This window comes from Sarcophilus harrisii, chromosome 1, assembly GCF_902635505.1.
Source record: "Sarcophilus harrisii chromosome 1, mSarHar1.11, whole genome shotgun sequence".
Taxonomy (NCBI): Eukaryota; Metazoa; Chordata; class Mammalia; order Dasyuromorphia; family Dasyuridae; genus Sarcophilus; species Sarcophilus harrisii.
Window position 1 is genome coordinate 105,838,743 of NC_045426.1, and position 26,584 is coordinate 105,865,326.

At 36.7% G+C, this 26,584-nt stretch overlaps 1 protein-coding gene across 4 annotated transcripts in view; it reads left to right on the plus strand.

The window, feature by feature from the left end:
* The first annotated feature begins 1,865 nt into the window (after positions 1 to 1,865).
* The window catches only part of TTC39B (tetratricopeptide repeat domain 39B), a 128,280-nt gene continuing 103,561 nt past the window's right edge, over positions 1,866 to 26,584 (plus strand). The window contains exons 1-3 of one of the 4 annotated variants that reach the window (XM_031961608.1): positions 1,866 to 2,033; positions 2,308 to 2,370; positions 8,089 to 8,164. Coding sequence is in view for 1 of the 4 variants with exons in the window: in XM_023497949.2 (XP_023353717.2) it covers positions 18,863 to 18,904 (42 nt within the window). In the remaining 3 variants the exon portion in view is untranslated. Of the gene's footprint in view, positions 2,034 to 2,307; positions 2,371 to 8,088; positions 8,165 to 18,691; positions 18,905 to 26,584 lie in introns of those variants that run through there. The other 3 variants (XM_031961599.1, XM_031961615.1, XM_023497949.2) reach the window with 3 other exon arrangements.

Below are 26,584 nucleotides of genomic sequence, written 5' to 3' on the forward strand. Positions count from 1 at the left end.
TCTTGGCTGTAAGCCCTTGAGAATAATAGAGAAGTTTGGAGGGAGTTTTTAGGGGAAGATAATGAGTTCAAGTTTTAGATATGATGAGTTTAAGGATTTTCTCTATTAGTATGGGTGGAACACTCTTGAACAGAGCATGCCCTCTTAGCATGACAGGTTGCTATCCTAGCAAATCTAATTAATACCCTTCCTTTTAACATAATGACACAGTGCCTTAAACATGCCTTAAACCTATATCAGATTGCTTGCCATGGGGATGAGAGGAAGAAAGATTTGGAATACAAGGTCTTGCAAAGGTAAATGTTAAAAAAAACTATTTGAATAAATGGGCAAATTCAAGAGGAAAGAAAAAAAATGTAGATAGTATTTTAGAATAGTTTGTCACTAACTCCTTTGTTCTCAATTGTGCAGTTTCTACTCGGAATAGAACAGTGTTCTATTCTCACCTATATGGGCACTCACCTATGTGAAATAATTGGAGTAATATAAGGGAAAAATAAAATACTATTGAAATGTAAAAAAGAAGAAGAAAAAATAAAACTAGGCAAAAGCAAAAAAAAAAAAAATCTTAAAAAATGTGGCTGAAAAAATTTAAATCCTAAAACCTGAGTCCAAAGTACTATATAAAGAAACAGACTTGGCCCTCAAGATCCACAAAAGGACAATAAGACATAAAAAAATAAATAAAAACTGGGTCTCAAACACTGAGAATAAAAACAAAAAGTATATATTTTCCAATGAGAATGAAGAAAACAACAATGGCCTTGAATTCTAATGCTTTATATTTCATTTTTTTCTCAACTTTGCTGCTCTTCAAATGGCTCTTTTATTTCAAATTTGCATTTAGAGTATTATTTTTAGAAATGATGCCTTAGATGCCAGAGGAGATAAAGAACTGGACCCAAAGTCAGGAAGACCCAAATTCTAATCCTACAAATGTTTGGCAGAAGCAGGCATTTTTAGTTCAAATTATCCCTCCAAAAAGTATCACAAATGTCAGGAAAATATGAAAGCCTAAGTTTAGTACCATGTGCCAAATTTTAAATTCAATCCTAATCAAACCATGATGATGAAATAGAAATATACATATCACTGAATATTGATGTTGATTATTAATGAATTTACAAGACAAATTTGTAGAAGGAGCATATGTAATAGGATGTAACCAATTTGCCAACTGGCCATATAATTTAGATCCTATCAGTTATGTTATGGAGATAAGGAAATGAGATGTTCCTGTCTTTCCTTCTCTGCCATCTTTTCCCTAGTTCTGGCTCTTGTGAATGTTTTGGAATATCCATGTCTCCTCATGGGCCCAAGTGTTCAGATATTTTTCTTGATGTTGGGCAGAACAGGGAGATGGAACATGTACTATTGAAGGAACAATTCTTTTTTTTTCTTTTTTATAGCTTTTTATTTACAAAACATATGCATTTTTCATTTTTATTTTATTTCATTTTAATTTTTTCAACATTAACCTATGCAAAACTTTCTGTTCCAAATTTTCCCCTCCTTCCCCGTCACCCTCTCCCCTAGCTGACAGGTTGTCCACATGTTAAAAATGTTAAAATATATGTTAAATCCAATATATGTATACATATTTATACATTTATCTTGCTGCACAAGAAAAATTGGATCTAGAAAGAAAGAAAAAAACCTGAGAAGGAAAACAAAAATGCAAGCAAACAACAACAGAAAGAGTGGAAATGCTATGTTGTGGTCCACACGCATTTCCCAGTGTTCTCTCTCTGGGTGTAGCTGATTCTCTTTATTACTGAACAATTGGAACTGGTTTGAATCCTCTCATTGTTGAAGGGAGCCACAGAAGGAACAATTCTTTACCTAGAATTAGGAGACAGGTTGTCATTACTTCTGCTAACCTTGAGGGCCTATAGGCACATACCTACTATTGGATGTTCTGACATTGGCAGCTGGGAGGGAAAGGAAATGAAGCCTCATAAAGGCCTTGGGGCACTTGTGTGAGGTGGGAGAGTAAATAAGAGAATGGCTAATAAAAGAGAGAACTGAAGAGAGTAAATATAGGAAATGTTTGTTTTCCTTTATTAGTCAACTTCTTTTATCTTTGAAGTCCTCCTGCTCTAAAAGTCTACCTTAGTTTTCTTTCTTCAGCCTCTATAATAGATTTCAATAGAATGGCAATCCTAATTCTCTGGAATGTCTTTACTATGTTAGGAAAACTCTTCAATATGGAAGTTCATTTCACTCTTGGCCTTTAAAATTGGAAGTTTCTTCTGTCTCTCCTCTGATTGGCTGGTTCCTTCAAGAAACCCCCTTTTTTTTTTTCAGGATACCCGTGCCAGCCAGATATTCGTTCCTAAGCAGTTCCTGTCTCTCTACCATGGCCTTGCTGTGAGTATCTTCATCTTCCCTCTTGTTCCTTTTAAACTTTTTTTTTTTTTAAATATCTTGTTTTCCTTCATTGTAATATAAGTTACTTGAGAGCAGGAACTGGCTTTGTATTTTAATTTGTATTCCTAGTGCCTGGCAATAGCAAGTGCTTAATAAATATGCTTGTTGACTGATTAGGTAGATAGAGAGATGAAAGGATGGAGACATAGAAAGATAAATATTAATTGCTAGATAATAGAAATACATGTTCCATCTCCCTGTTCTGCTCAACATCAAGAAAAATATCTGAACACTTGGGCCCGTGAGGAGACATGGATATTCCAAAACATTCACAAGAGCCAGGACTAGGGAAAAGATGGCAGAGAAGGAAAGACAGGAACATCTCATCTCCTTAATAGAAAGATAAAAATTAATTAATATAGTTATGTGCCAGTAACTATATTAAGCACTGGGGATAAAAAGACAAGCCAACAAGACAGATTGCGCTATTAGAGAACTTAGATTCTAATGTAAGGGACCACTGAAAAGAGGATGGGTAGGACATGGAGGTTTGGGCTCCAGCAAGGTAAGATAAATGATAAAGATTTTCTCAGTCATTTCATTTTACCCTTCAGCATTTCTTAGCAAAAGCCACAAAAGAAGTTGTTAATGACTCTCTTTGTGAGTTTTCGGCCAAATCTGTGAAAAGCTATGTCAAAAATAATGAAATTATAGTCAAGCCCCATATACCAACTCATCCAGTCTCTCTGAAAATCAGGTCAGATACCTCTTCATTAAGAGAGTTACATTTAGGGAAGTCTAGCCTGTGGTGTCTCTTTAAGGAAGCAAAGGTGAAGATAAGGCATATCTAACACTGAGAGAGATTTCTCTAGCTTAAAAGTTATTGTCTCTCTACTATACAGAGTTCAAAGATTAATTGGCAATTCACTAGGCTCTGCTCTCCGCTATGCTAGCCCAGTTTTTGCTGCTGTAATTGAATATCATGTCCCTGCCTATAATTTAGCTTCTTTTGGAAGATGAAATGAGAAATCCTGAGAAATATGAGTTTGGGCTAATTGGAGGTTAAACTCATTTTAGTTCTAGGCACACAGACTGAGAGGCAAAGTCTTGCCAAAGAAAACAGTACAGAAATAGAATTAAAGAAAAACAAAAATCTTTGTGTCACGTTCTGGAGTGTTAGAGCAATTTACCATGATTTATAGCCCGTTAGAAAATCTGAGAAGGCACAGGTCCTGAGGGAAGCTGTCCTTTATACTGGGAAGTCCTCTATTAGTCTGAGGTCTCAATTGTCAAAATATATTAATTCTCCAATGTGAATGATATTCTTTTCCCATTATATCTGGGAAAGAGAAATGCATGGAGAAGATAGCACAATATGTTTCAAAATCCCTGAAATCTTGGTGAGAGAAATCCTGGGTTTGAGAAACTAGGCAGGCCACTTAATGGCCTGAAATCTTAATCTGTAGAATGGGGGGAAGATCAACTCACACTGTAGGTAGAATCATAGGATTTTGAGCTAGAAGAGAACAGTCTATTTGTATTTATTAAGCATCTACTACAAAGAAAGACACCCCCCCCCCCAAAAAAAAAAACACACAACTAAAACCTAAACATAATATCCTGTGCTTGCTCTCAGGGAGCTTATAATCTAATGGGAAAGATACTTTGCAAACAAATGTACAAACAAGCTACACAAGAGAATACACACACACACACACACACACACACACACACACACAAGAAAAACTGGGTATAATGTCAAAGAGAAGGAACTAAGATTAAGGAGGACTAGGAAAGACTTCTTCCAGAAGGTGGGACTTCTTCAAACATATGGTGGGGGACATGGTAGATTGTCTTCTTCTCATGACTTTGGATATGGCCCTCAGAAAACCAATAATTAACCCTAAATAACTGAATAAAATAAAAAATTAACACTAAGCTATAGAACTAATATCTCAGCATTATTTAATTATTACGGTGTTCAATTTGATCCAAATACATCTTTCTAGTTTTATCTTTCATTCTTTCCCAATGAAAACTTTCCCCATCCAGCCAACAGGTCTATATACTTTTCTCAGAAGATGCCTTGTGCTTTACTATTCTGAGGCCTTTACTCACATGGTTTTCCTCATTTAAATGTCTCTGTGCCTTCTCTTTATGAGCAAAAATTTAACTCATTCTTGATGGCTCGGATCAATGTTTTCTCTTCCATGACGCCTTTTAATATTACTTCAACCCATAATAATTTATGCCTTGTCTGAACTCATAGTACTTGTTTGTAATACAATTTACTTAAAAATTAATCCTCTAATGTTGTAAAATACATTGGCCAAATCACTTTATCTCTCAGTGCCTCATTTTCTTCAAATGTTAAATGTGGGAATTAGACTTTGAGGAATGGCCTCTTTGTCTGGCTCTTTATTGCTTGAAATCTGAATAATGTAATGATATGACATTGTTGTGTTATCGCATATTAAGGTATTTTATTCCTAGAAATTATGGGAATCTCTTATTGATATTCTAGAAAGTAGTACTTTAAATATGTATTAATAAAACAATCTTAAAAATTAGTTTTAAAATTGTTCATAGTCACTGTATACATTTGGAAATTAGATGGAGGTTTACTCTCTTTATATAATATTGTTTTGGTGTTACAATTGAAATAATGAATTTCTAAAATGGAAAAGTATTGATATCCTTTGTTTTTTTAATATCAATTTTTATTTCCAAATAAATTACCCTACATCCATTGTAACAAAGACTTAAGAAACCGGGGGGGGGGGGGAAGGGGGGGAAGAGCAGCTTTTCAAGTTAACCAACACATTGAATCAGTAAGTATATTCAAAGTTTTATACCCATGATTTCCTATCTCTGCAAAGAAGGGAGGGAGGTACATTTTATTATTTCTTTTTGAGGACCAAATTTGGCCATTTTGATTAGATGCTGTTTCTATTTAGTATTTTTGCTGCTGAAGTCTATTTTGTCGTGTTTTCTTGGTTCTGCTTACTTCAGTCTACATTAGTTCATAGAAGTCTTCCTCAATGATTCTCTGAATTCTGCATAATCATTGTTTCTTATGATTTACTAATATTTTATTACATTTCACGCATCATAATTTGTTTAGCCCTTCCCTAAGAGATGGACATCTACTTTTGTTTCTAGTTCTTGACTATGACAAAAAAGGTGCTGGTGTGAATATTTTGAGGTATAAGGAGTCTTTTTTTTTCTGTTTTTCATTTTCATGGAATATAATCTTACAGTCAGTCAAAGGGAAATAGAAATTTTTTATTAGTATAATTCCAAACTGCTTTCTCAAATGGTCGAATCAATTTATAACTCTATCAACAGTACATTGGTATGTCCATCTTTTCATAGACCCTCCAATATTGACTCTTACCATCTAGTATCTTTACTTATTTGCTGAATGTGTGGTGAAACCTGATGTGTTTTGATTTGCTTTTCTCTTATCTTGCTAATTTCAAGCAATCTTTGTAATTCTTCTTTTGGGACCATTTATTTATATCCTGTAGCCACTTTCCTTTGGAGAAATTGCTCTGGATCTTCCTACCTCTATATTCTTTATACTAGATCTTTATAAGAGATATTCGGTGCAAAGACTTTCCTTAGGTGACTACTTTCTTCCCTATTCCATACCTAAAAGCTTTTGAAGCTTCTGTAATATCTAGAACTGAAATCTCAAGTGCTTCATGAAAACTTCTCAGGATAAACTTAAGTTCCTTGAGTTCCCCTTTCTTAGAAGTCTTTCAGTCCTAACAGTTTCAGTCACACAACTTTCTCTTTATAGTTGGAAGTCTTGTATTATTTCCTGTGTGTCCATCTTGTCTATCTAGAAATACTATAAATTTCTTGATTAGTGAAGTTTTTTTTTTTTTAATATGTTTGTATCTCTCATGGCCAGTAGCATAGTATAAAGCAATTGGACTGAACATAGCAAATTTAAGGCTCTCAATACTAGCTAAACTACAATCTAGCTAGGCTGCAAATTATACCTTTTCAGATTCACTCTTTGCATCGCAATCTTTTGATTGGAAGAACAAAATTCTCATATGGTAGGTTATAAGGCATTCAGCCAAAGTCATACTTGCTAAGTCTTGGCAGAACGCTTGTGATCTAATAATACCTCTTCATTTCAAGTCAAAATAACCATTTTGTCCACATGGTCATTAATTTCTGAAAAGCAGGCAGTGCTTGTCCCAACTTGGTATCATCTGTTCCTCATGAAAACCAGTGAGTAAGTTAGAGATGGGGGGTTGTGTGCTGGAGTGCTATATCAGTTGAATGTTGGCCAAGGCATTAAAAAAATCTGATTACAGAGCAACCCATGCAGTTAAATAAGGCTGAACCTCCTTGTCCCAGTGTTCTTTGTCCCTTTCTATTTCTGCCATAGGTCTGTTCATTTATCCTGTTTTTTAAAAGCTCCCATGTGCTTTATACAGAGCCACCTGGGAGGTATCCCCTCCCAATAAAAGTTTATGGGAGATGTAGTTCTGAAATTGTTGTTCAATTGTTTTCAATTATGAGTCCTTAAGATCCCTTTTGGGATTTTCTTGACAAAGATACCGGACAAAGATTTGTCATTTCCTTCTCTAGCTCATTTTACAGATGAGGAACTGAAAGCAAACATAATTAAGTGACTAGCCCAGGGTCACACAACTAGTAAGTGTCTGAAGCTAGAATTGAATTCAAGATGAGTTTTCCTGCCTCCAATTCAGGCACTCTGTCTACTTTACCACTATCTGCTCCTAGTTCAGGAATAGAAAATTTATTAAGACACAGGTCTGCCCTAAAGCTTTTTAGGAGCTCCTTACAGTCCATATGGGAAGCCTTCAATATATACTAGAGAAACAACTCAGCTATTATTCATCTTGAGTCTTAGCACTGTATTTTTGCAGTTGACATTATGTATAAAAGAAAGTTGCCTAATGATTTTTCTCAAAACACTAGAAAACATCCCATCTCTTTCATGTAAGCTAGCAGTTCTGAAACTTTTCTACTTGGGAATCCTTTTGGGTTTTGATAAAACTTCATTGCTCACCTTTAAGGTACCTTTTGGGTTTAAAAGCCTATGATCCTAAAATTCTTTGTAAAAGAGGCAACCTGATACAGTGGGAAAATATAAGATTTAGAACTGGAATGGATGATTTAAGCAAATTTCTTCATTATATAGATGGGGAAACTTGAGGTACACAGAGAGTAAAGGACTTAGTCTGGATCACACATAAATAATGGTTATGGAATTCAGACTTAGTTCTAAATAGAGGGTATCAGTTTCATGCATTTATGTAAATAGAGATGTCTTTTCCTATCAATCAATATTTTTAAAGCACCTATAGTGTCAGGCATTGTACTAACTACTGGTGATACATACAAAAAGAGGCGAAGGACAATCTCTATCCTCAAGGAGTTACAGGTCAATAAAGGAGCAAATATATACTCATAGGAAATAATTAATGCTAGGAAAGCATTAAAATTCAAAAGAGTTGTAGAAGGCTTCATAGGTTTATTATAAGGATTGAATGAGACTAAGCATGCAAGTGTTTCAGAAATTCTAAATACTTTATAAATATGAAGTATTATTATTATCAGTTACAGCCTATATTTCATTACCTTCATAATATCTTTAGTTCCTAAAAATGTAATAAATCTAATCTATGTTCCCTAGGAAAAAATTTCTCTTATAAGCCCTGTTTCTTACAGAGAAAATAAAGAGATCTTTAATGGAGGGAATGATGCTGCCTTACAGAAACCTCCCTGGAATGCTGGCTCTATTTAGGTAAGCAGCCTTGTGTAAGCCCTTTTATTCTCTGCCATAAAGTTTCCAACACATGGTTCTTAAAAGCTGAAAATCTTTCCCAGGCCTTACAGTTCTTAATTGTCACCTTGTCTGTATTCAAAAATCTCCAGTGGCTCCCCATCACCACCAGGGAGAGGTTTGAAGATAAATGTTTAACAACTGGATAGGTGGAAGGTGGAGGTGGCTGGGAGAGGAAGATGGACTGAGGAATTGGGAGAGAAGAGGAGTAATGTAGGAAGAAAAATGTTTTAAAATTTAATCTGCATTATTAACATTTTCTCTATCACTTTAAATTTTATTAAATTCTATACAATCAACAAAACAATAAATCAAGCCCTGATTTTACCATTTGAGATTTCTAAGGTGTAAATGCTCACTTTGAGCTGGTTGGAGCTAGTCCCTTCCCCCTTCTCTCCTTCTTCACCCATTCCCTCTCCCCCACTACTTCTAAGATGAAAAATAAAATCCTCTCTTTGGCCTTCAAAGTCCTTTATAACACGATTCCTTTCTAGAGTTTCCAATCTTTTTACCCCTTCCTTCCCTCCAAGCCCTCTTTGTCACTGGTCACCTTGCTGCTCCCTTATGCTTGGAGCTGTCTTCTCATCTCTGTCTCTTTGCTTCTCTGACTTCCTTCGAGTCTCAGGTAAGACCCATCTTCAAGAAGCCTTCCATTATTTCCCCTATATCTTATATATCTTTATTTGTAGATATTGTTTTCATGTTGTCTTTCCCATTAGATTGTGAGCTCTTTTGATCAGGAACTGTCTTTTGCTTTTCTTTATATTCTTTTTGTTAACACAGTGCCTGGCAGATAGTAGATCCTTGATAAATGTCTGTTGATTGATTGATGACTAATTATTGAAAGACATCTGCATGGTGTACTGGAAAGTTCCCCAGTTTGGAGTTAGCACACCTAATTTATAATCCTGTCTTTGCTACTTGAGAATTATGTGGTCTTTGGTAAATCCCATTACTTATATGGAGTTGGTTTCCTCATCTGTAAACTGAGAGGATTGAATTAGAGGCTCTCTAAATTCTCTTTCTTCTATAAATCCCATGACCTACATGGTCCCATGGTGTTTCTTCTGATCCTAGGGAATTTAAAGAATTATGAAAATCCTCACAGTGAGAAATACTATTATTGATCACAAGATATTCTTACATTCCCACAAATTAGATACAGTTTTTTTTTTTACATTGGATATAAAAGATATCAAAAACATTATCCTGAACCTTAAAACTAAATAATTTAATTTTTTTTATTATTAAAGCTTTTTAATTTTCAAAAGATATGCATGGACAATTTTTCAACATTAACCCTTGCAAAACCTTGTGTTCCAATTTTACCCTTCCTTCCCTCCACTCCCTCCTGTAGATAGCAAGTAATCTAACATATATTAAACATGGTAAAAATATGTTAAATCCAATATATGCATACATATTTATACAACTATCTTGCTGCACAAGAAAAATCAAATAAAAAAGGATAAAAATGAGAAAAAATAAAATGCAAGCAAACAACAACAAAAAGAGTGAAAATGCTATGTTGTAATCCACACTCAGTTCCCACAGTCCTCTCTCTGGGTATAGATGGCTTTCTTCATCACAAGATCATTGGAACTGACCTGAATCATCTCATTGTTGGAAAGAGTCACATGCATCAGAATTGTTGTTGTTGCCATGTACAATGATCTCCTGGTTCTGCTCATTTCACTTAGCATCGGTTCGTGTAAGTCTTCCCAGGTCTCTCTGAAATCAGCCTGAAATCTGATTGTTTCTTCTAGAACAATAATATTCCATAACATTCATATACCATAATTTATTCAGCCATTCCCCAACTGATGGGCATCCACTCAGTTTCCAGCTTCTTGACACTACAGAAAGGGCTGCCAAAAATATTTTTGCACATGTGGGTCCCTCTCCCTCCTTTAAGATCTCTTTGGGATATAAGCCCCAAAACTTAAGAATTTATTTTTGTTCTGGATTACTAATAATTTCTGACTGTGGAATCAAAGAAAAGAGTTAAGTGAAAGGAAAGCTCCAAAACAGGTTTTAAATATTAAAAGGAAACATCTTAGGTTACATTTTTGCATGCCTCATTACTTCTTTAAAACAATGCATCTGATTAAAAATTAACTAACATAATTTCACTAGAGTTAAGCTAGGATTAAATGTGTAATACTAATGTAACAATGTATTGAGGGGATCAGGTGGGCCCCTAGGATTTAGCACTAGAGGGATTATTTAGTCCAAAGTCTTTAGTTTAATAGGTGAGGAAATAGGAGCTCAGAAAGATGATCTTGTTTCTTCAAGTTCACAGAGAAGCAGAGGCAGGAATAAAACCCAGTTGTCTGAATTCCTAATTCAATCTTCTTACCATCCTATCCCTTTCTTTTTTTTCTTCCTTTATACTATTTTATGTTTCCAAATTCATGTAGAGATAGTTTTCAACATTCATTTTTGTAAAACTTTGTGTTCCAAATTTTTCTCCTTTCTTCCCTCCCATCTCATCCTTTTCTACTTCCACTGAGAACTTGCTTCTTCAATCATCCCCCTTTTCCTCCAGTGTTCAATATCTCTTTATCCACTGAGTGTTTGCTGCTTACAAACAGGTCTCTTTTAATTATTAAAAACAAAACAAAATAAATTCACTGCACTCAACCATCCTCTCAGACATTGTTCTATATTTCTTCTCCCTTTCAAAGTCAAATTCCCGGAAAAAACACTGCCTCCGTTGACAATCAACACTAATTGCTTCAAATTCCTCAACTAATTTCATAACTGCTGATATCTGGTTTTATGTCTCATTTCTTAATTAGAACTGCTCTCTCCAAGCTTACTAACGACCTTATAACTTGTGGACTCTTCTCTTTTCACCCTATTTGATCTCTCTACGGTATCAAACTCTGTTGAAGACTCTTCCTCTATACTCTCATTGTTTTTAAGATTTCTTTCTCATTTTCTACCTGTCTAACTACTTCTCATTCTTCTTTTCTGAATTAAGATCCTGACTCCTACCTATGGTTGTCTTCTTTCTTTATCTCTTTATACCCTCTCCTTTGCTGGGCCCTGGTTAGTCAAATTATCATCTCTATGCAGGTGATTCCCAGATTTATGTATGCTGAGCTTCAGACTTGGATTGAATTTCCTTTCCCTTTGTCCACACTTTGGTAAAGGAGTTCATCTTTATACTACTATCTTCTAAACTTAAGTCACCGCTCCCTTATCTGATTTCCCTATTCATGCCTTAGCAAGTCTCAGCCATGTATAACTGATACCATCTGCTTTTTTTTCAGTTTTTCATAGCCAGCCAAAAAGAGCTTGAGAAAAGTAATAAAGCCATCCTGATTGGGTCCATTATAAATTTATGTTACATAATCTTAAGTGGATTTCACTGAGGCAAGGAAATTCTTTGACCTAAATGTTTCAGTATTCTAGTCACCACAATGACTTTTCCAAATTTTTGCACCTCTTCTCAAACCTCCCCTACCCACTTAGGTGAAAACCTTGTCTCATCATTCATTGAAAAACTCTCTTTCCAGTTCCAACTTCTCTCCTGTATCACATAACCTCTCTCTTCAGTGTCATATCACCAAGTAACTATTGGATATCTTAAACTGGACATTCTATAGATGTTTTAAACATAACATGGGCAAAACAGAGCTTATTATCTTTTCCCCCACACCTTCCTCTTTTCCAAACTTCCCTGTTGCTGTTGAACTCACCAGCATTATTATTAATTGAATCTACTCCTTCCAGAGTTACCATTGACTTTTTATTTGCCAAGTCTAATGGCTTTTTCTTTATCATAATCTTTCTTGATGTCTTTATGTTCTTTGACACTTTCTGTTTCTACCTTCTCCTTGAAGCTCTCTTCTTTCTATTTTCTGTGGAACTGTGTGATTGCTCCTCAGTCTTCTGAATCTTCCTCTAAGTCATACCCACTAACAATGGGTGTCCCATAAGTCTGTCCTAGACCCTCTCTCTTTTATTTTTCCTGTATATTATCTTACCAGCTCTCAATGATTCAATCATTTCTTTCTAATCTCTTTCCAGTTCTAACTTCTCTCCTGTATCACATAACCTCTCTCTTCAGTGTCATATCACCAACTAACTATTGGATATCTTAAACTGGACATTCTATAGATGTTTTAAACATAACATGGGCAAAACAGAGCTTATTATCTTTTCTCCCACACCTTCCTCTTTTCCAAACTTCCCTGTTGCTTTTGAACTCACCAACATCCTCCCAGTCCTGACATTAGACATTCTACTTTTTGACTCCATACTTTTTTATTGACTTCTTTACTTCCTAACCATGCCTGAAATGCTCTCTTGTTGTCTCCCAGGTTTCAATGGCTTTCTTTACTCACTCTGCTCAAATCCTACATTCTGCAAGAGATCTCTCCTGTTCCTTTTACTCTCCCCGACTGCTAATGCCTTCCTTATGAAATTTTCTCTAGCTTATCCTCTATGTATCTTGTATATATAGACATACAAATTAAAGTTGTTTTCATGTTCTCTTTTATTAGAATGTGAGCTGCCTAAGGGTAGCTCCTATTTTTTGCCTTTTTTTTTTTTTTTTTGTATTTCTATTCTTTTGCACAATGCTTCACATGTAGTGTGAGCCTAATAAATGCTTCTTGTTGTTGAAATTTAGATTATGATATTAAATATTAAGGTAGCTTGGCCTAGTGAACAGAAAACCAGTTCCAGAGTAAGGAAGAGTTGGATTTAAGGCTAGTCTTTTATATACAATAGCTGTGTAATCCTAGACAAACTATTTAAGCTCATTTCTATTGAACTTTTGTTTAAGCTACAGAACTGTTGCTAATCTGTCTTGGAAGAAGTTTCCTCACTAGAAGCTCCCTACATCAATCCTGTGATTAGACTTAAAAAACAAAAAGAAACAAAAGTCATATATATCTATATATCTATAAAATATTATCATTGATGCTGGAGAACATATTTTAACATTCTTCAATCTCATTAAAGTGAGCATTACTTCTGTTAATGTAGATGTGAATCCATTTATACCTCTCATTTTATGCTATTTATGGCCATTTCTTTTTGTAAACTTTCTGTAGAGGTGCTATTCAACCTGCTTGAGGCCTTCTTCTGAATTTTTTTTAATGTTCTATGTTTTATTATTTCAATTTAAGACTCCAGACATCTTCCACTAGTCCTTTTAGTCAGCAATAATTTTTATGCTTTTGACATCATAATATTTCACATTCTGTCTCTATGTAGCACCATTTAGAAAATATAGGATGTCCCAAAAAGCTTAGTGCAATTAGCTTTAAGGAATTATGGCTGGAAAATGGAAAGATTTTCATTACACCTTTTCTATTTATCAACTGAAGCATTAACTCCTAGAGACAAGGAACAGCTTGCAGTTGCTGTACAATTTTCCAAATGGGTGTAAACCAGATCTCTTCCTTGGATCAAGTTCCATTTTCCATTAGCAGGGCCTGGTAGACTAACACTATGCATTGAATGTTGATCTGTTTGTCCTAAACCAGGTGACATAATTTTGCTGGTTTTATGATAGCATCACAGAACCAAAGATCCAGAGCTGGAAAGGAATTTAGAGATCATTTAATCTAAAAACCCTCATTTTACAGATGAGAAAACCAAGGCCCAAAGATATTATCTTTAGTTTTTATGTACTCATTTATTTTGGTGAAATGAATATATTTTAAAGGTAAAGTTTCAAATCATTTCTAGAATTGTCTCTTTTTTTATCTTATATATATTTCCTGTATCCATTATTGTATTATTCATTCAACAAGGATTTATTAAGTGCCTTTTTATACCAGATAATAATCTAGACATTGAAGATATGAGGGCAAAAATATGAAACCATTCCTGCTTTCAAGATGTATACATTTTATCAGCAAAGTTGTCATGTACACATAGGAACACACACAGGACGAATATATGTCAAATAAATACAAGGAAGTTTGGGGGTGAGTGGGACACTAGTAGTTGGAGAGATCAGTAAAGGTCTCCTGTAAGAAGATGGTACTTGGAGCTGTGTGCAGCTAAGTGGAACAATGGAGAGAGCTCCATTTCTGGAGTTGGGAAGACCTGAGTTCAAATAAAGCCTCAGATATTTCCCAGCCAGAGAATGGAGAATAGAATGGAATGGGGAAAGACTTGAGGCAGGTGGTTATGAGGCTTTTCCAACAGATGGGGGGAAGTGATGATGACTTAAATTAAGGTGATGGTTGTGTGAATAGAGGAAGGGGAATGGATTGGGAGATATTGTAGAGGCAGAAAGGAGAATATGGGGGATATGAAAGATGAGGGAGAGAATAACTAAGCATTTATGACAGGCACTGTGCTAAGCTGTGGGTGGATTCATAGAAAGGAGTTCTCAGGCTAATGGGGGAGATGGTACACAAATAACTATGTACAAACAAGACAGACATGGGATAAATTAGGGGTAATTTCAGAGAGAAGAGATTAATATTAAGGGGGATTAGGAAAGTCTCCTAAACTGTGAATTGAAAGAAGCCAGGACCCCAGGAGATGACGATAAGGTGGGAGAGAATTTCAGGAATGGGAACTGAATAAAACACTGAAATTATGAACTTTAGGAATTAGAGGAATAGTGGTATCCTGGACAGAAATGAATAAGTTTAAAGAACGGCTGTAAAGATAAAGAATTATGTTTTGGACATGTTTGATTTGAGTTCTGGGTCCAGAATATCCAGTTTGAAATGCCCAGTAAACATATAGTGATGCAGGGCTAGAGCTCGGGAGAGAGACGAGAGCTGGATATCAATATTTGTGTCATCTTCATTGACGCATCCAAATGTCACATAATTCCAACTTCTTTTCAGAAGTACAGATTTAGGATCATATGTCTTAAAGCTGAAAGGAATTTTAGGGATTGGACTATATAACTTTTCTTTTATATGTAAGGAAATTGAGGCAAAGTATCTCTCATATGGAGCAATTTGGAACTATACTCAAAAAGTTATATCCTAAAGAGACATTAAAGAAGGGACAGGGACCCATATGTGCAAAAATGTTTGGGGCAGCCCTTTTCATAATGGGTAGAAACTGGAAATTGAAGAGATGCCCATCAATTAGAGAATGGCTGAATAAGTTATGGTATATAAATGTTATGGAATATTATTGTTCTGTAAGAAATGAGCATCAGGATGAATACAGAGAAGCTTGGAGAAATTTACATGAACTGATGCTGAGTGAAATGAGCAGAACCAGGAGACCATTATTCAACAACAATACTATATGATGATCAATTCTGATGGATGTGGCTCTCTTCAATAGTGAGAGGATCCAAATCAGTTCCAATTGATCTGTAATGAACAGAACCAGCTACACCCAGAGAAAGAACACTGGGAAATGAGTATGGACCACAACATAACATTTCCACTCTTTCTGTTGTTTGCTTGCATTTTTGTTTTTTCTTCTCAGGTTATTTTACCTTCTTTCTAAATCTGATCTTTCTTGTGTGCAACAAGATAACTGTATAAATATGTATACATATATTGTATTTAACATATACTTTAACATATGTAACATGTATGGGACTACCTGCCATCTAGGGGAGGGAGTAGAGAGAAGGAGGGGAAAAGTTCAAACAGAAATTTTTGCAAGGGTCAATGCTGAAAAATTACCCATGTACATGCTTTGTATATAAAAACCTATAACAAAAAAAATCTTAAAAACCAAATGTTAAAAAAAAAGTATCTCTCATATGGTATCCTGCACAGATAAGAATTAGGAAAAGAGGAATTAAAATCCAGAGCCTTTGACTTGAAATCCAAAACATACTATCTCCATTATACCATAATTTTAAAGCGAAACAACAACAACAATAAAAAAACCACATCCTGATTAATCTCATCAGGAATAAACAGGAAATATCAAATTCTCTTAGTCATGTAGGATTATATAAATATGATCACAAATGACTTTTGATAGAAGAGCCATCAAAATAATTCAGTTACAGTAAATACAGAATTCTTATGGTAATTACTCTTTTGAAATGGAATATCCAAGTAATCTCCCTTGTCTATTAGAGGGAGATATAACATCATGCTGGCAAGGAAATACTGTGTACAACAGAAATCCATTATCAAGATGAGTTTATTCTTTTATGGAATGAGGACTGATTTATATTTGTAATTCATGAACTTGAAAAATCACTTTTATATAGAAAAAAGAAATTGACATTTTTTCAGGGCATGTTATGTTAGGTGCTTGAGTTCAAACATGACTGATTCATAATTGATTATTATTGGCTTTCTTAAATTATTTTTTGGTTTTTCATCATCATCATTATTATTATTTTGCAACACAGTGGGGTTAAATGATTTGCTTAGGGACACACAGCTAATATAAATGTCTGAGGTCATCTTTGAACTCAGATCTTCTTGACTTGAGGATTGGTACTCTCTCCACAGTACCACCTAGCAGCCCCATAAATACTTTTTAGTTTAGTGTTTCCCTTATTTCCTTATTTCATGTTTCAGATTAAGATTGAGTTTATTTAAAGTATTTATGAATGAAGATTGTTCAACACTTCTGGTTACCAAAGGGGTGTATGTTTGTGTGTGTTGTAGGTGTGTCTGTCAAGTCCCACAGGAATGGGACATGGACAATTGCCCAGGATCAGAGTTACCCTGTAGACAGAAATGAGTATTTGTAAAGTAAATCGATATATTCTTAGAAAAAGTGGGGTTATATATGGACAGGAAGAGTGGGCAGGAAAAAGGATGAGGGATTGGAGGGAACTGGAAGGAATGAGCATGATAGAAATGTGTGTTCAAGGGCCCATGCTTTGCTAGGAAGAGAGAGGATTAGATATCTGGGACAGGTGACTTTGTCCAATCCTTGGTGTTCTTTGAACTTTGAATTGTAGTTAGAATAGAGATTGGAAATGGGAGGGAGATCCAGAAGTCACTCTTATCAGAGAACTTTTGTACTCAATTCTAGATGACTCCCCAACATCAGAAAAGCTCTTATGGATTTATGTAGCAAAGAATGTAACAGTAGATACACATCTAAAGCTAAAAAAATAAGTTTTATCTACAAAAAAAAAATTAATTTTGGATTTGATTCTTTATGTCAAAGATCTATTGGGGAATTAGGCATCTTTTTGATTAGGAATAGATTAAAAAAAAAAGAACAAGACTGAATCTTTATTAAAAAAAAATCACAAAACCCGAGTTCTTTTTGTATCCTTTCAGAATTTAAGGCGGTGAAAATTACAAACAAGAGAGAAATACATAGTTATGGCTAAGTTAAAGATGCTATCATTAAGGAAAGTTATATATACCAAGGAATTCGGATTGCAAATGAAACCTATAAATGAGAATCTTTATGCCTGACTAAATCTTGCCTCACTCTATCATGCACAAAAAAGTTATGCTTTAATACTCCACTTGTATTTGAGTTCATTTTTCTTTTTCTGAGTAATTTCTGAGCAATCGCTATTTTTCTTGTCTTTAAGGGTTTGGCTTAAAAAAGGAATTTCAAGGAAAATCATGCATAATACAAACAGGACATTTGAAAATAAGAATGTCTGTTCATGAAATTGGATTTCATTTCTCCATTTGGCTTTCCTCTCTGTTTCCAAGTAAGATTTGTTTTTTAATTTTTATTTATTTTTTATAATTTTTTTCCCTTTTTTTTTTTATTTTTTTTTCTTCCAAGTAAGATTTGGAGCTGAAGCATAGGTTTAGACTTGCAAGTGCCCCAAACCCAGTTCACCCAGTTTCATCATTTCACTTCAAGAACGAAGACATTGAAGGTTAGAAGAGTTGTCCAAGGTGACACAAGTTGTAAACGAAAACGAAGGTTTTTCTGTTTCTCAGCCCAGCTAGCATTTTCAACCCACCCATTTCAAAGAGGAAGAAACTGAGGTTCCGCGGGGAAAATGACTCATCCGTGCTTATGCGGCGATTAAGCGGCGGAATCGCCAGCAGCTTCTTGGATTGTTTCAGCAGTTTCCCCGCCCCCCTGAGGTGCCTTCCGACGGGCCTCGGTGGGGCGGACCTACGGCCTGGGAGCTGTCAGCCGGGCGATGCGACTAGCCCGGGACGCTCATTACCCCTCATTAAGCACAGCCCAGGCTTTTCCATGCGGAAAGATCCGGCACCCCGGGGGGGAGCACTCCTCCCCGCCCTTTTCGGCCTGGGAGCGTGGAAGGGGCGGAGGGAGGATAGCGGCAGGGGAGGGAAGTTGGGCTGCAGCGTGACTGCGGAGCTAAGCGGGTCAAAGACTCCCGCGGGTCACAACTTCGCCGCAGGTGGAGAAGAAGGGGGAACAAAGTACGGTTTAAGACGTCGAGGAAGGAGTGGGCGGGGCTTAGGGGCGGGGGCGGGGACGGGATCTGTAAGCTGGTTTGCTGCGCAGGAAGCAGCGGGGGCGGGGCCCGACACGGGTTCCACTGAATGAAGCCCAGGGGGGAATGGATGGAGAGAAGGGGCGGAGCCTGGGGCTGGAGGACGGGGAGGGCCGCTCCCCCGGTTCCCTTCCCCCCGCCCCGCCCCCGGGACGGCGCGAGCAGCCGAGCCGCGGCGCGGGGCTGAGCGGGGAGCTGGGACGGCGCGCTCGCGTCGGGCGGCCACAGCCCGGAGTGGGGGACCGGGGCTCCGGGGCGGCAGCAGCAGCCGCGCGAGGAAGCCCAGCGCGAACATGGCGCTCGTAGGCAATGGAGCGGGGCACGAAGCGGACGAGGTGCGGGGCCGGGGAGGGGGGCGCCGCGGGAGCGGGAAGACCCGGGGGATGAAGCTCGGCGGCGGGGCCGGGCCGCGGGAGGTGGAAAAGGGCGGGCAGGTGCCCCCCGGCGCTGGCGGGGCGGCAAGTTGTGTGGGAGCAGCGGGGGGAGAAACCTGGGAGCCGAGAGAGGGAGAGGAGGAAGGAGAAGGGGAACGCAGGGGGAGGAGGAGAAGCTGGAGGAGACGGGGGAGAAAGCGGGCGGCTCGGGGCTCTGCTTGCGCCCTGGGCACGGCTGGGAAAGGAGCGGGTCTGCTTTCCCTGAGGAAAGGGGGGAGAAGCCCGAGGGAGGAAAGTCCGCCGCCCTCCCTCTACCCCTGCCCCCTTGGGTCACTCACCTCTCGGCCCAGCCTGCCCTGAGCCGCGGAAGGCAGCAGCCCGGAGTCCGCAGCCGCCGCGGGACGGAGGAAGGGAAGAGCCCCCTTCTGCCTCTGCTTGTCGCCGAGGAAAAGGAGGCTCGCGAGCTGTCAGGGTGAGGGAGACACCGGCTCTACCACTTCCTCTTTCGCGATTCCGTCCCTGCACCTTGGGCGGCGCGCTCCGGACCTGTGGATTTATTTGCTTAATCCTTGCTTTAGGCGGTTAGGGCAGCGGGTGTAATTCTTACCCGAAGCTGTGCTAGATTAAGAAAACCTTTCGACTTTTGCTGATTGCCGGGTTCTTTTCCCGAGGTCCGATAACTCCATAGGAGGAAGTAGGTTCAGTAGCAAGCACTGCTTGAGGTTTCGTGATGCTCCAAAGGTTGCAGAACACTTTTGGGTCCGTCATTGCATTTGCGCTTCAGGGTCCTGCGAGGCAGGCGTTATGCGTGTTGTTCGTGTTTTGTTTTCTTTTTACACATGAGGCATTTATCTGAGACTCAGAATTCAAGCGGCTCCCCAGTAGCTTCAGAACTGCGAAGTGACAAGAGATGGAGGTTTGAATAGGGAGCTTCCTAACTGCCCGCCGATTCATTCACTATATTTCAAGCTTTCGATTCCATATTTAGTTTCCTTAGGGCCTAAATGTTGAGCATCTTGAGAGTTAGAAGGGTAGGGGAGAAATCTCCATTGTTTCCCATCTGTTTCCCAAATAAAAATTTCTAGCAAAACAAAGAAAATACCTCCTACAATAGGAAGGGTTTAATAAATGCTTGTTGCTCCATTATCTATTTATTATTTATATAGCTCATTAAGGTTTGATCCTCAGTCTTTGCACCTTTGTTCTTCGGTCAGGCCTCAGTCTTTGCATCTTTGTTCTTCGGTCAGGATATGACTGTCCTTTGACCCCGTTTGGAATTTTCTTGGCAAAGAGATGGGAGTGGTTTGCCATTTCCTTTATTTTACAGATGAGGAAACCGAGGCACACAGGATTATGTGACTTGTCTAGGGTCACACGACAAATATTGAAGGCTAGCTTTGACCTCTGGTCTTCCTGACTCCTTCCCCACATAAGCTGCTCTTTGCTTGCACCTAGTAAGCATTTAATAAAAGTTTGTTGACTAACTCCTCTCAACAGCCTTGTAAGGTAGGTGTCATCATTATGCTCATTTTGATAGGTTAGAGAGCTTTCTTTCTTTTTTTTTTTTAATTTAATAGCCTTTTATTTACAGGTTATATGCATGGGTAACTTTACAGCGTTAACAATTGCCAAACCCCTTGTTCCAATTTTTTACCTCTTACCCCCCCACCCCCTCCCCCAGATGACAGGGATGACCAGGAGATGTTAAATACATTAAAATATAAATTAGATACACAATAAGTATACATGACCAAACTGTTATTTTGCTGTACAAAAAGAATCAGACTCTGAAATATTGTACAATTAGCTTGTGAAGGAAATCAAAAATGCAGGTGTGCATAAATATAGGGATTGGGAATTCAATGTAATGGTTTTTAGTCATCTCCCAGAGTTCTTTCTCTGGGCATAGCTGGTTCAGTTCATTACTGTTCCATTGGAAATGATTTGGTTGAGGTTAGAGAGCTTTCTAGCCTGAACTGGTCTTTGAGAATACTTTTAATTATGTTGCCCAATAATCTAGGAATGCCCAAATTATAATCGCATAGCCTTGTGATTAACTGAAGCTCTTCATTGCTTATGAAACTTGTAAACCACACATAAAGATGAAGGATGAAACGTATTATTTAAACGGATTCTTGATTGTCATTCAAGTCTGTATTTAGAAATTATACCTTTTTATTATTCATAGCTTTTGGCTATCTTTTTGGTATCATATCGGGCTAGCAAGTTCCTTTTATGCCTTGGTTAATTTTTCTCTGCAATTAGGTTGATACTTAACTTCCTCCCTGCGCTACTGTGCGAAATGGGATACTGTATTGGATAGATAAATTCTTGGAAGAAAGATACTTTGGGAAATAGAGAAGAATATATCTTCTTACAGTGAATGTTTATGAGCCTCATAACTTGATTTGTTTTAACTTCCACTCATATCTGAAAAATACCATTCAATCTCTCTTACTTTTCTTCCTAAATTGATTTCTTCTAGTATTTTTTAAAGATATCTACATTATCATTTTCATCATCTTCAGTCTTTCTGTCAGAAAAATAGACTGAACACCTAATCTGACACTTCTCACATTGTTAGGACAAAAGGAATCACAGAATTATACTTGCCCTCTGAAAATTAAAATCTGTAAAAGACTGAATCTATTTCTATGGCCACATAAAGGAGTTAAACAGACAAAAAAGTAAAACACAATATTGTTAGACAGTAAGAATATTTGAAGAATATGCAGTTCAAGAGCAAATATGTAGAGAACAAGGGCAACTTAAATGCACAGTTAAGATGACAGGCAGGGTGAATGACTTGTAATTTTACACAGAAAAGAGAGTTTTCCTAATTTTTACTCATGTAATGTAATGGGAGCAAGTTTGAAATTATGTGTAAATAAAATGCACAAAGTCCAGAAATTTCACTTAGTCGAGATTCCTTTTTTGTAAGTCATTTTTGCCAGCAGGTAGCTAATGTAACTTACTTTAGCTTGACCAATTTTCCTTTTCCTACTATTTTTGGAGAAACTTCCTTGCCTTTTCAACTAAACAGTGACTAGGCTAGTAGGATGACCTACAAAGAAAAGGGTCTGGATAATCCACAGACTAAACTGTCAATCCATGAATAAAAGTTGGTGGTACAAAGTCATTTCAGAAAACCGAGTCCTCTATGCTTTTTTATTAGTGTCTTTAAAACTTTTAAAAGTCTATGACATATTTGTGATAATTTCCTCAAGTTCAGCTATCCTATATATCCATCCATCCATCCATCTCCATCTATATTTGCTATTTTTAACATTTTCTGTCAGGAACTCCTTTGGCAGTGCGGTAAGTCCTTTTCTGAATAGTGTTTTCAAAATAATTGAAGAAAATAGTATACTTCAGTTAGAGGTTAGTGAAAATAAAGGTGTAATTTTTTTTTCTCGTCCCAAGTTTATGTACTCCCTCAAATCTGGCTGTGAATTCTTTGGAGGTTTGTGGGTCTCTAGGTAAGTTCTCTGGTTATTTACTTCACTTCACCCATATTTCCTCTATCTTTATCTCACCCTAGATGTTTTCTCTATTATAATTTCTCCCCTTTGGCTACTTATTCACAGTTCTGTGTGAGGAAATCTATGTAGTCATGGCATACTAACTTCAAGAGAAGGCAAGACACAGGATCTGTATTAAGTGAATTTCTAAGTTGGGGAATATAATGGATAAGTTTAAACTAAGAAAGAAAAAGGTGTCTCCTTGAGCACACCTCATGACTTTTTCACTAAATCTTATTGAAGAACATTTAACAAAGCCTCTAAGAGTTCTTCATTAAGTGTTGTAAAAGTAAAAGAAATAATATCTCCCCTCAAGTAACTCCTGATTTAGTTGGGGAGAAAAAAATAAGTAAATGAAATATCTAGGGAATAGTTCGAAAGGCCACAGAATATAAATTTATTCCTAGATAGAATGTTTGTGGCTTTGCAAATGACTAGAAGAATTCTTCCCTTTGTTTTTGTTGACATTTTAATGTATGTAAGTGTTAAAAAAATTATTTTGCTGCTGTAAATTTTGGTTTTCTAATCATGTGTTTGTCTTTTTTAATTGGGAAGTTAATAGGGGAAATGTATTGGCTAGATATAATGGAGTGGGTTAAAATTGTCAATAATGGAGTGGGTAAAGTGACATTTTTCTCCTGGTGCATAGAGTGGGAATTGAGGATGCAGGAAGATAAAAGGTGAAGAAGGAAGGCCTGTGTGATTCAAGCCAGACTTAGAAAGCATAATGTTGACAGATTGATCCTAGTTTAATTCAGGCTCCCCTTCCCCCCACTTAGCTTAATTAAACTTAGATAAAATTGAATGAAACAGGTTAAAAATAATATAAAATTAACCCCCATGACTAAATTTTTTCTGTTGAGAGTAAAAATATATAACCTGATATTTGTAAAGTGGTAATGTAAGTTACTAATAGAAAAATGCAAGCGCCTCAACTCAATCTCAGGTTAACAAACATGTCTTTCCACCAATATTTTCTGCTTTAATCTCTCTAAATCCTACTTCACTTAAATCCAGCTTATTTGTATGTCATTGCATCATCTCCCTGATGTCATGATCCTCTTTAAAATTGAAAGACAAACAACAACTCATTCTGTTTTTTTTAATAATAGCTTTTTATTTTCAAAATACATACAAATATAGTTTTTTAAGCATTCACTCTTGTAAAAGCTTTTTTCCAAATTTTTCTTCCTCTACCCTCAGACAGCAAGTAATCCAATATATGTTAAACATGTGCAATTCTTCTAAACGTATTTTCATATTTATCATGCTGCACAAGAAAAATCAGATGAAAAAGGGGAAAAAATGAGAAAGAAAGCAAAAACAAGCAAGCAACAACAAAAAAGTGAAAAAAATATGTAGTGATCCACACCTCAGTTCCCACAGTCCTCTGGGTGTAGATGGCTGTCTTCATTGCAAGATCATTGGAACTGGTCTGAATCGTCTCATTGTTGAGAGCCACGTCCATCAGAATTGATAGATAATCTTGTTTTTGCTGTGTACAAAGTTTTCCTTGTTCTCCTCATTCCACTTAGTATCAGTTCATGTAAGTCTCTCTAGGCTTCTCTAAAATTATCCTCTTTATCATTTCTTACAGAACAATAATATTCCGTAACATTCATATACCATAACTTATTCAGCCATTCCCTAATGGATGGACATCCACTCAGCTTCCAGTTCTTTGTGATTACAAAAAGGGCTGTTAAAAACATTTTTGCACATGTGAGTCTTTTTCTCTTTTTATGATCTCTTTGGGATATAGGCCCAGGAAAAGGGTAGGCACAATTTGATAACTTTTTGAGCATAGTTCCAAATTGTTCTCCAAAATGGTTGGGTCAGTTCACAACACCACCAGCAATGTATCAGTCAACCAGTTTTCCCACATCCTTTCCAACATTCGTCATTATCTTTTCCTGTCATCTTAGCCAATCTGAGAGATGTGTAGTGGCATCTCAGAGTTGTCTTAATTTGCATTTCTCTGATCAATAGTAATTTAGAGCATTTTTTTCATTTAAGTAGAAATGTTTTTAATTTTTTCATCTGAAAAGTGTCTGTTCATATCCTTTGACCATTTGTCAATTGAAGAATGACTTGTATTCTTATAAATTTGAGTCAATTCTCTATATATTTTAGAAATGAGGCCTTTATAAGAACCCTTGGATGTTAAGACTTTTTCCCCCAGTTTTCTGCTTTTCTTTTAATCTTGAAAGACAGTATATTCTTAAAAACCCAGCTTATTGTTACCTCTTATGGAATATGATGTGGTAGAAATTTTGATGATTCTAGGGTCATAGGATCCTATATTTAGATCAGAGAGAGATCTTAAAGATCATCTAGTCAAACAATCTCAGTTTTTACAGATGAAGAAACTAAGACTCAAAGATGTTGAATGACAAGATCACTTGAAAATTAAATAATGAGGATAGATTTTGAATTCCGTTAGACCCCAAAACCTCTTTCCAATCGTGGCATAAGTTTGAATTTCTAGTATCTTGTTACTTATTTGGGGAAGTCATTTAATGTCTCCATGCCTCAGTTCCCTTAGCTGTAAAATGAGGGAATTGGATTAATTATTTTCTGAGGTCTCTCCCAATTTCAAATATGGGACAATACACACATTTGTAGGTTTATATTTATTTATCTGTCTATCTTTCTATGATTTTATATCTTACTATGATATTATAAAGAATTCTTAGATCCTTACAAGATGAGAACTGCCTCTCTTTAGAATACATTTATTATAACATTTTATTTATACCTTTTTTTTTTTTTTTTAACCTTTCTTACAGCATTAACCATAGTCTTGCTTTTTGGTTATATTTTGCTATACTTGTCTTCCCAACCAAAAGGTAATACATTTTTTTTTGTTTGTGTGAAGAAAGGGCTTATGTCTTATTTATCGTTTTATCTTCCATAGAGCTAAACAAGATACCTCTGCCCTAGGTTAGGGGAAACACAACACAAGGGAGAGCACAAAGAGAGACTTTTGGCTATTTTTATGAAGTATGTATTTTAAGTGTCAGCATATTACATACTCTGTGTCATGTAGACATGTAATGGTAGAAGGAGCACTATCTTCAAGGCCTAAGACCAGACTCAGGTACTTATTACTTGTTGATTCTGGGAAGATAATTTAGTCTCTTTAAGAATAATTCTTTCCTCAAGAATAATTCTTATAAGTATAAACCTCAAATGGTTGTTTTAAGGAAAGTACTTTGCAAACCTTAGAATGCAACAGGTAGCATGTTTTACAGTGAAGTCTATTAGTGTAGACAAGGGTTCTGATTGTTTGTTGTTGTTGAGGCAATTGGGGTTAAGTGACTTGCCCAAAGTCACACAGTTAGGAAGAGTTAAGTGTCTGAGAACAGATTTATACTCAGATCTTTCTGACTTAAGGGCTGGTGCTCTATCTACTGTGCCACCTACCTGTCCCTAGGTTCTGATTTTTAAAGATTACCTAGGGTCTGTATAATGCCTTCTCTTGGCTACATGTAGTGAGTTCTCAATACATATTTGTTGAACAAATGCATTTGGTTAATGGATCTGAATTCTTTTGGACTTCTGGTTTTCTGTGATTTAACCCTGCTAATTAATTACTTCATCATTCTCAGTGACAATGATCATTTCAGGGTGTGTCCTGAAATGTCTGGACTTTTATAGAAGAGATACTAAATTCCTTAGAACATAAACTTTTATCTTCTTATCATGTCCTTACTTTTTAAATAAATATCATTCTTTCATTGGTTAGTAGAACTCCTACCTTCTAGATCTTCCTGTCTGTGCTTGTACAGTGACTCAGAATATGCTGAGTACTTCCCTTGTTGAGAAAGGAGTTGTGTTGTCTCATTTTCTATTCTCTTAGACTTTTTTTTTTTTTTTTAAATATACTAGACCTGTGGTTTTTTCAGTGTAGGAAATGCTCAGAGAAGAATTTTTCTTCCAATGAAGATGCTGTGACTTAGAGAGTTGTCTCAGAGGAAATGAGAAGTGATGTAATTGGCCATGGGTCATATGTAGAGCTAGCATGTTTCAGAGGCAGGAGATAAATGTAGGTCTTATTGACTCATAGCTAAATTGTTTTTTAAAATTTATTCTTTAGTTCAACTTCTATTTAGTGAAT